At 40.3% G+C, this 11040-nt stretch overlaps 1 protein-coding gene across 2 annotated transcripts in view; it reads right to left on the bottom strand.

Moving 5' to 3' along the window:
* Window positions 1–283: 283 nt before the first annotated feature.
* LOC132542530 (dual specificity testis-specific protein kinase 2-like) overlaps window positions 284–11040 on the bottom strand; it is a 50688-nt gene continuing 39931 nt past the window's right edge. The window contains exons 2-3 of one of the 2 annotated variants that reach the window (XM_060205077.1): window positions 9083–9204; window positions 284–395 (exon numbers count right to left, since the gene is read on the bottom strand). In XM_060205077.1, coding sequence (XP_060061060.1) covers window positions 314–395; window positions 9083–9204 — 204 coding nt within the window. In that variant the 3' untranslated portion in view covers window positions 284–313. Of the gene's footprint in view, window positions 396–9078; window positions 9205–11040 lie in introns of those variants that run through there. The other variant, XM_060205078.1, reaches the window with a different exon arrangement.

Raw genomic sequence — 11040 nt, 5'->3', positions numbered from 1 at the left:
GGCAAATAAATAAATAATAAAAATTAAAAGGATTAGAAAACTGGTTCAAGTACAGAGTACCACAGCACTGGTAGCAATTCTAGTGTTTTGTTATCTCTCTCCCTTTCTGTCTCTCTGAATGAAAAGAGCAGTCAAGAGGGGGGCAGGTGGTAGTGCATGGGGTTAAGTGCACATAGTACAAAGCACAAGAACAGGTGCCAAGGATCCTCACCTTTGGGGGGGTGTCACTTCATGAGTCGTGAAGCAGGTCTGCAGGTGTCTATCTTTCTCTTCCCCTCTCTATCTTCCCCTCCTCTCTTGATTTCTCTCTGTCCTATCCATCAGCAACAAAGGGAAAAAGACAGCTGCCAGAAGCAGTAAATTTGTGATGCAGGCACTGAGCCCCAGCAACAACCCTGGAGGCAAACAATAATAATAATAATAAAATTAAAAAATAAAAGAGCAACCAAAAGCAGTGAACCTGCTGTGGATGGTTCCCTCAACTTCATCTCTTTGACCTTCCACTAAATGGCTTTATTTATCATATTTAGAGTTTTTGAGAATCACTGTGATCACTGAACTATTCCTATTTTGTAGTATGCTATTTTTGTTTCATGGATTTTATATAATCTCTAGAAGATAATGTAAGATTGTTCTACTGTTACTTTTTTTAAAGTTTTCTTTTACTAGAGGTTATTAAATTTCTTCAAATTACTAATCTCCTAACAAGTGTTTAAAGATGAGATGGAAATGAATCCTGTCTGCTTCAGAGTCTCTGCTTTATATATTAACTCTTTTTCAGCCACCAGGTTCCAGATGCTACCATGATGCCAACTTGGACTTCCCTGGGCAGATGACCCCACCGTGTGTCTGGAGGCCCACCTCCCCAGATCCCTGCCCCACCAGGGAAACATAGAAACAGGCTGGGAGTATGGATCAACCAGTCAACGCCCTGTTCAGTGGGGAAGCAATTACAGAAGCCAGACCTTCCACCTTCTACACCCCATAATGACCCTGGGTCCATACTCACAGAGGCTGGAGTAGGGCACCAAAGTAAAAAATCTCTGGGTTAAGGGCAAGGGCAGAAGTTTGGCTTCACAGGGGGGGGGGGGGGGGCGGCGGAGGGGAGGGGGATGAAGACGAAAGACTTTTGGTGGTAGGAATAGTGTTTATGTACACTCCTATTAATTTATAGTCATATAAATCACTATCTAATTAATATAATAGGGGAAAAATTGATTGAATGTCTCAAACTTTTTAATGCACAGACCATAGGCTAAGACTTTGATATGTTGACTTTAAGACAGCAAGAATCTTTGCTTCCTATATTTCCCCCAGTCCTGGAACCTCTAGGGTGGGACTCACTTTCCTGCATGCCTCTCTCAATTCATACCAAATGACACTGCATCTGTCAATCCCAACCTAATCAACGCAACAAGTACCACCTCAGCATGCTTCACCTCAGACTGTGTCCAGAAACATCAGGCATGGATTGTCAACCCTTCAGCCTCATTACTCGGGTGAGACCTTTCCATTCATAGGATTCTCTAATTCCATTCCAGGTGGCTCACTTCCTAATAAAGTCCCAAAACCTAGATATAGACTAGGTTCCACAAGATAGAGAATATGTTCACATGTATCTATAAATTAGGGCAAAATATATACCTGAAAGCAAAAGTACACAACAGTCAGCAGTGAGTCAGTATAAACTTCATAATGAAATAGTATCTACTTAGATACCTTCCTCACCTACTTCCTATTACACCTCCCTCACTCACTCCAAAGCTAATCTTATCAAAGCAAGGACTGCAAAAGCTGAATAAGGGCAAGAGACTGGCATACTTTAATGATGACTCTTTAGTCACTATCAGGCCACCCCATCAGCTGGGGCCCTAGTCGGGGAGTCCTGAGATTCCCAAACAGACATGATGGACCTAGACCTCAAATAAATCCCTCTCTCCATTCTTACCAGTCATTTCTATCAGGAACAACACAATAGAACCCTTTGTGGGCCCCCATAGGACCTTGCCCTCAACTTGGATCAAAGGTAGAGAATGTTCTATCCTCTGAAGGGAGGATGGACAACATACTCTATGCGCCACCTGAGGAAGATGGTTCCTGAAATTGGGGCAGCTTGGAATGTTCCTACTCATGACCACAGAATGTGAACTCAGATCTACAGGGATGCAGAGGTCATATAGGCTCCTAAGCTGAATATGGGCCCCAGATCAGATCAAATTGATGGGTTTATAGTCAACAATATTTATACACCTTTCCCATATTTGGGAGATACTTTCTTCCCTGATCTAGCTTTCTGGTCTTTTTTCCAGTCATGACATCATCTCCCCAGACAATAACTTGGATCCACCTGCATATCAGATTTCAGGCTCAGGAAAAACAAAACAAACAAACAAACAAACAAAAAACTAGTATAGTCATGGGCCCTTTGGAATATAACTAAAATAGGCCTACTAGCTATCTAAAAAACAGAGGACCCCCCCTCCCAACTCTTCATCTGTACTATCCCAGCCTTTAGGTTCATGATTTGTCAACAACTTGTTTGGCTTTATATGTTAACTCTCTTTTCAGCCACCAGGTTCCAGATGCTAGCATGATGCCAACCGGACTTCCCTGGACAGACAACCCCACCAATGTGTCCTGGAGCCCTGCTTCCCCAGAGACCCACCCCACTAAGGGAAGAGAGAGACAGGCTGGGAGTATGGATCAACCTGTCAAAGCCCATGTTCAGCGGGGAAGCAATTACAGAAGCCAGACCTTTAACCTTCTGCACCCCATAATGACCTTGGGTCTATACTCCCAGAAGGATAAAGAATAGGAAAGCTATCAGGGGAGGGGATGGGATACGAAGTTGTTATGGTGGGAATTGTGTGGAGTTGTACCCCTTTATCCTATGGTTTTGTCAGTGTTTCCTTTTTATAAATAAAAAAGAAAAAAAAAGGTAAGAAAAAAAAGAATAGGGAAGCTATCAAGGGAGGGGATTGGATAAAGAGTTCTGGGGGTGGGAATTGTGTGGAATTGTACCCCTATCATATAGTCTTAGCAATATTTCCATTTTATAAATAAAAATTTTTTAAAATAATAAAAATATGTCTTGATAGCTTCCACGTTGATACTATTTGGCCATGTTACTCACTAGCATTGTAATGAAAAAACCCAGAAAGATCTGTTTATTAGGGGTCGGGCGGTAGCGCAGCAGGTTAAGCGCACATGGCACAAAGCACAAGGACTGGCAAAAGGATCCCAGTTCAAGCCAGCGGCTCCCCACCTGCAGGGGTGTTGCTTCACAGGCAGTGAAGCAGGTCTGCAGGTGTCTATCTTTCTCTCCCCTTCTCTGTCTTCCCCTCCTCTCTCGATTTCTCTCTGTCCTATCCAGCAACAAACGACATCAACAACAATAACCACAACAAGGCTGCAACAACACGGGCAACAAAAGGGGAAAAAAATGGCCTCCAGGTGCACAGGATTCATGGTGTAAGCACTAAGCCCCAGCAATAACCCTGGAGGAAAAAAAAAAATGTTTACTTTACTCATGCTTACTTCACTCCATGATGCTCACACATTTCTAATCTATTCTGGAATACACAAACACACCCTTGAGAGAATATATATTTAAAATCCTATAAGTTAAAAATTGTTCAACATTAAATTAATGTGATTGTCACTAATTTGGCCCATTCTTCTTGTTTAATAACAGGAAAAACCAAAACCCAGAAGTCAAATAATTTGTTCATAAGACTGTAGTAAGTCTTATGAACAGTAAGGAAATCATAGAGTTAAGCTATGTATTAAGATGAATGGTATAAAATAAGTCTAGAAAAATATATCAGACCCTAACTATCAGTTAAAAGGACTTTGGCCCCATTCTGAAACAAGTGGAAACCACAAGAGCTGTTTAAGAAATAAAATGGGTAGGGCAGTGATGCACCTGGTAGAGCACATGTTACCCAGGTTCAAGGTCTCAGTACTCAACCATAGAGGATAAAGCACTTTGAAAGAGTAGCGATGACTCTCTTTTCAGTCACCAGGTTCCAGGTGTCATCAGGATGCCGGCCAGACTTCCCTGGATTGAAGACCCCACCAATGTGTCCTGGAGCTCAGCTTCCCCAGAGACCCACCCTACTAGGGAAAGAGAGAGGCAGACTGGGAGTATGGACCAACCAGTCAACGCCCATGTTCAGCGGGGAAGCAATTACAGAAGCCAGACCTTCTACCTTCTGCAACCCACAATGACCCTGGGTCCATGCTCCCAGAGGGATAGAGAATGGGAAAGCTATCGGGGGAGGGGGTGGGATATGGAGATTGGGCGGTGGGAATTGTGTGGGGTTGTACCCCTCCTACCCTATGGTTTTGTTAATTAATCCTTTCTTAAATAAAAAGGAAAAAAAAAAAAAAAGAAAGAGTAGCGATGAAAAAGCACTACTCTTCCTCTCTTCCTCTTTGTTTGTCTCTGTTTTAAAAGGGGGGGTAGCAAAATAGCTCATGGATTGTGTGCTACATTACCATGTGCCCCCACCACAGTAATGGACGGAAGGAAGAGGAGAGTATGAAATATCCTGTCATAGCTTCATAGCATTAGCTAATACTAGTCTGTTTCACAAATGTAGTTTACTTCCAAAGGAAGCTATCAACAGCTCTGATATATCTCCTCTCCACCACCACCCTCATTTATTTGGAACAGCTGGTTGAGCACACATGTTTCCATACTCAAAAACCTGGATTCAAACCCTTGGTCCCCATCTGCAGGGAGAACTTTCATGAGTGGTGAAATAGTGTTGCAGGTATTACTTTTTCTCTTCCTCTCTTATCTCCCCTGTCCCTTTCAATTTGTTTCTGTCTCTATACAAAAATAAATAAAGAAGGTCTTTATTTTTCAAGTGCCAAAGTATCACTCTGGCACAGGTAATGCCAGGGATTGAACTCAAGACCTCCTGCTTGAAAGTCCAACATTTTATTCACTGTGTCATCTCCCAGGTCACCTTTCTACTTCTCTTGCATTCACTATGTTACCTAGCACAAGGCTGAGTTGAGTAGTTCCACATAAATATTTTTTTGTTTTGTTTTGTTTTGTTGTTTTTTTAAATATTTATTTATTCATTTCCCCTTTTTTGTTGCCTTTGTTGTTTTATTGTTGTAGTTATTATTATTGTTGTTATTGATGTCATCATTGTTGGATAGGACAGAGAGAAATGGAGAGAAGAGGGGAAGACAGAGGGGGGAGAGAAAGAGAGACACCTGCAGACCTGCTTTACAGCCTGTGAAGCGACTCCCCTGCAGGTGGGGAGCGGGAGGCTTGAACTGGGGTTCTTATGCCAGTCCTTGTGCTTTGTGTCACCTGCGCTACCGCCCGACTCCCCCACATAAATATTTCTAAACTGAAAGATATTTTCTCATTTTAACAAAATGTCAATCATTGTTGCAGATGAATTATAAAGGGGAGTAAAAACAATTCTGAATAAAAAACTGTAGGAAAATGAATTCAGAATGTGACTTTTAAAAAAGTAAGCATGAAGATGTGAGCAAGGAATCACAAAGAAATATTACATTTCTCATAGCATGAAGATAACAAAGAAATATGAGAACAAATCTTGGTCCAGATCCTCAGAGAGGCCATTGGGGAGTAGAAGTGAACAGGGTACAGAACTGGAGCACAAGACTTCCTGGCATAAACAACCTTAATCACAAAAAGCCCAAACACTCAACAAAGTACTTCACTGTTCCTTTTTCAAATGATAACTTAGAAGCAACTGATGATAAAACAAATAATATTAACTACACCCATATATAAAAAAGAGTTATACACAAAGTATACACGACTACTGCCTCAATGACTTATCAGTCCCATTTTTTTCCTTCCAACTAGAAGTCTTGTGATGGAGGAAGATAGAAGGAAAAGAGGAAGTAGAAAGGTTGAGGGTCAAGAAAAAGGAAAACTGTGAAAGTTCACCTTGCTCATTGTTGCTGAACACAAAATAGCCGTGCCAGCAGAGAAGCAAGGCATGTCCAGAGGATTAGATGCCTACCATCTGGCAGGTCAAACAGATGGCCTTCCCCCCCAAGTAGACTTTCCACATCACTAATAAGGTGATTTTCAATTCTTGTTTTGGTTTGGTTTCGTCACTAGAACATTGCTTGCCTGCATGACTCCACTGGTCCCAGCAGGCTCTTTTTTCCCCCTTTCTTCCACATAGAGGGTCAGAGACAGAGAAGGTAAAAGAGAGGAGAGATACCACAGTACTGTCCCACGACTAATAAGGCCTCCCTGGTGCATGGTGCACCCATATGTTAACCAGGAACTTGAACCCAGGTTCCTGCACATGGTAACATGCATGCTCTACCAGATGAGCACATCTCTCGGTACCCTAGTTTTTGTTTGTTTGCTTGCTTGCTTGTGTGTGTGTTTTTTTTTAATTCCCTTTTGTTGCTCTTGTTATTTTTTATTGTTGTTGCTGTTGTTGGACAGGACAGAGAGAAATGGAGAGAGGAGGGGAAGACAGAGAAGGGGAGAGAAAGATAGACACCTGCAGACCTGCTTGACCACTTGTGAAGCGACTCCCCTGCAGGTGGGAGCCAGGGGCTCGAACCAGGATCCTTATGCCAGTCCTTGCACTTTGCGCCACCTGTGTTTAGCCTGCTGCACTACTGCCTGACACCCACTTGCTTGTTTTTAAGTAGGAAATCTTTTCTTCAAAACTCTCACATAGCCCAGGAGATAGCTTAGAGTGTTAGAGCTTCAACTTGCATGCCTAAGATCCCAGAGGACTCAGGTTCAATCCCTGGTACTATTTTATGCCAAAGCTGAGCATTGCTCTAGTTCCTTCTTTCTACTTTCCTCTAGCTTGTATTAAATAAATTAATCTTAAAAAGAAATTCTCACAGAAGTTCAATAATGGGGGGCAGGAGAGTGCCAGTTCTAGGATACAGGAGTGCCCTGGCTTTGAGACCTGGCATTCCATAAAAGCACATGCAATGCTAGAAATCAAATTCAGGGCCTTGTGTCTCTAAGTCCAGTGCTTTAGCTACCGTACCATCTCCTAGGCTACATCAATAATTTTTATAAAGGGATAAAATGTCAAGTAAGTAGTATAATCTAAATCTATTATTTACTATAACTGATCAAACATGTAAGTCAAGCTATATATTTAAGCTATGAATTTATCTCTAATATACTATAAATATTAGCAATGAATAACCCTAAGTGAACTTTTTTTTTTGAGTGGGGAGGGGTCCTTACTGGGGCTTTACTGCTCTTTCAGATAGAAAGTGACAGAGAGATAAAGAAATAAGAATACTATAGCCGTGGAGCTTCCTCCAGTGTACTGAGGCTGGGCCAAAACGTGGGTCAGACACATGGCAAAGCAAGTTCGCTATCCAAGGGAGCTATTTTATTGACCCTAACTTGTTTTGTTGCCAAAGTTTTACTGAAGATATTGTCTGCATGAACCCATCACTCCCAGTAGATCTCTCTCTTTCTCTTGTTAGTTTATCAGCCTTCCTCAACCAAGTTAGTCTCCTTTTTGCAAGGCAGAGGATAAGAGACAGAGACAGAGAGAGAGAGAGAGAGAGAGAGAGAGACCATAGCACCACTCCACCACTTGTGGTACTTCTCCTTTGCACGGTGCTCCAGTGTGGTAGCTGGGGCCTCATACCTTGGTCTTCCAGCATGGTAATGTGTGTACTCTACCAAGTGAGTTGTCTCCTGGTCTCTTTATTATTATGCATAAACCTTAGTCAAGTATCTAATGATTTATATTGTCTCATTTGGGTTTAGGAAATTACCCACTTGGCTAATATATATAAAAAAAAAAGTGAGATTCAGATACAAATTACTAAGAAAGTGATGATGAGGGCGGGATAGATAGCATAATGGTTATGCAAAGAGACTCTCATGCATAACTCTCATGAAATCCCAGGTTCAATCCCCCACACCACCATAAACCAGAGTTGAGCAATGCTATGGTTTAAAAAAAAAAAAAGATTATATCACATCATTAGGTATAAAAAGTAGTTTCCCTTTAAAAAAGGTAAAACTAGTGGGCCAGAAGATGTCTCAGTGGGTAGAGTACCTGCCTTATCATGCAAGAGGTCATGAATTCAAGCCCTAGCACTATACAAGAGCACCATGGATATTGCCAGGGGAGCTCCATGGATGGTGAAATAATGCTTTGGTTTCTCTCCTTCTTTCTCACTCTCAAAAATATAGACTAAAAATTTGATTGAAGAGGTAGTTCAGCAGTATCATGTATGCATAAGGACCTGGGCTTTTTTCTCAGCATTGGATAAAAATAAAGGTACTGGTGGTGTGTGCAGCACAGAACTATACCCTGTAATCTTATAAATCATTAACATTTTTAAATAAATAAGTAAACAAAGGTAAACTACATCTCAAGCAAGTGCTAGTAGTCATAGATAGATAGCCAGGAGGAGTAGTTTTACTTTCATTGTCATTAACTGGTTCTTTAAAAAAAGACTTGTGGTGCCAGGGATTGAACCTCTGACTTCTGGGGCTTTAGGCATGAAAGTCTGGTGCACTACCTCTGTGAATTTCTCTGTTCTATCACTCACTGATTTAATTCCTCATAAAACCATTAAGAAAATATTAAACCTGACACTACAAGAAGCTTTGGCACTTGTGGTAGGTATTTTTTCCTCTTTCTTTGTCTATCTGAAAAAGCTGACCTGGAGTGTAGAAGCACCAAGTAATGATGTTGATGAAGAAGGAGGGCAAAGAAGAGAAGAAAAAGGAGGAGAGGAGGATTACGAAAAAGGATAAAGAAGAGGAAGTGGAGAAGGAGAAAAATTCAATGGTCACACAGAACTAAAATCTTTTTTCTTCAATAAATTACTAATTTGGCAATAAGAGGAGCTGCTATTAAGAGTAAAGCAATCTGAGAGACAGAATTTACCTCTTTAGTACATATAGTTACTTACTTGACAAAATTCAACAGGCAGAAAGACTGAGAGCACAGGTAAATTCCAGCAAGATGCAGCATGAAATCTCGATGTTTTTGGCTATTCTAACAAGCCTCCAACAATCTTTCAATCTGTCACTGATCCCCAGAAGGAAGGAAAAGCCATTAATTACCTCAGGATGTTAGGATGGGAGAGTCTATTCATGAGCTGTACTTCTTTCAGCATGTTTGCCCGGTTACTGTTCAGTGTGTTCATTTTAAGAGCCATCACCTGACCCGAAGTTCGGTGGCACACCTACAAAATAAAACAAGAAGAGACTCAAGGGCAATGGCTATGTATGAAGTCAATGTCTCCCAAATGTAGACTACGCCAAGAGATTCCAGTGCCCACTTAGATAAGCTACAGTAGGAATGTTTTTCTTTTTCCTCCTCCAGGGTTATTGCTGGGACTCAGTGCCTGTGCTATGAATCCACTGCTGCTGGAGGCCATTTTTTCCCTTTTTGTCTATCATTATTGTTGTTATTGTTGCTGTTGGATGGACAGAGAGAAATCGAGAGAGAAGGAGAAGACAGAGGGGGAGAGAAAGACAACCTGCAGACCTGCTTCACCGCTTGTGAAACAACTCCCCTGCAGGTGGGGAGCCGGGGCTCGAACTTGGATTCCTAAGATGGTCCATGAACTTTGCTCCACATGTGCTTAACCCGCTGCCCTATCACCCAGCCCCCAAGGGATGTTTTTCTATAATCTGGTTATATTAGTTTCTGATTTCTACTAATGAAGATGGATTGATTCATTCTAGACAAAAAGTGTTTCATATTAAGCTGGCTAGGGAAACATTATTAATAACAGTGGTAAAAAAAAACAAACAAGCCAAAAAAACTATGCCTTGAGGCACAGGGAATGGCACAGTAAATAAAGCATTGGATTTTCAAGTATGAGGTCCTAATTGTAATTCCCACCATGGTATGTGCCAGAGTGATGCTCTCTGATTCTCTCTGTCATAAACCTTTTTTTTTTTTTTTTTTTGTAAGTTGTATTGGTTTCTTTGTTTTTCCCATTCATTCAGGTATGACTCAGCAGGTAGAGACCTGGGCTGACATATGCATATGGCCTCAGGTTTGATCCTTGGCATCAAATATGCTGGAGCAACTTTGTGCTCTGGTCTCACTCTTTTCTCTTACCCTCTCTCTCACTACATAAATAAGTAAATTAAAAAATAATAATAATCTTATATTTTTAATAACACAGAAAAAAATGAGATAAATTTATTAGCCTGGTATTTTATGGTTATCATTCACTAAATATTAGGATACCAATAGGAAGAAAGCCCTTTTGTGGAATTTCAAGCATGTACAGAAAAGATATTTGCATAAGCCTCACACAACATTAGTGAACTATAAAAAAATTTATAGGACACTAATGTCACTTCCTCAAAATTTCCCCCAAACACTACAAAATACATACATTTCTTAAATGTTTTAAAAAAAAAACATGCATGTTAAATACATAAAGTCAGTGAACCTTTTAGAGCTAACATTGTAGAGGTTCAACCCAAAATACCCTGTAGTCATCTAAATACATTCAAGTCAGATACAAAATACACTCACACTATTAGCTTACACACAGTTAAATGCTTCTAACAGCATTTATCTCCCATAGGAAGTAATCTACTTTACATATAAAATGTTAATTTATAATTTCAATGTACATCCTACAGGTTTCAAAAACTTTAATACTTTATTTGCAAGAAAATGAACTACACTTTCATACCCTAGGTGAGATCTAAATGATAAATTAAAACTACCAGAGTTATATTTTCTCTTACCTAAGAGAGGCTCAATTATTCACTGAGAAGTGTTTCCTATTGAGACTTTGTAAAAGAAGCAACAGCAAAATTACAAAGTACCAAGAAATTACTACTTTCTGGTAAAATTACATATATTCATTACATATCTTGCACAACAGGAAACTATTATACAAAATACTATCATCCTATGAATTTTCTGAGTATTGTTTCATTATGTTAAATTTTACCAAGTGGAAATTCTAAGAGAAAACATGACAGTCTACTAACTCTTCAATCTCCTGAAATTTCTTGAAATATCAATAGTCTCTGAAATGTTAACAAGA

This window comes from Erinaceus europaeus, chromosome 13 (genome assembly GCF_950295315.1).
Source record: "Erinaceus europaeus chromosome 13, mEriEur2.1, whole genome shotgun sequence".
NCBI lineage: Eukaryota > Metazoa > Chordata > Mammalia > Eulipotyphla > Erinaceidae > Erinaceus > Erinaceus europaeus.
This window is presented reverse-complemented; position numbering and strand designations above follow the sequence as displayed.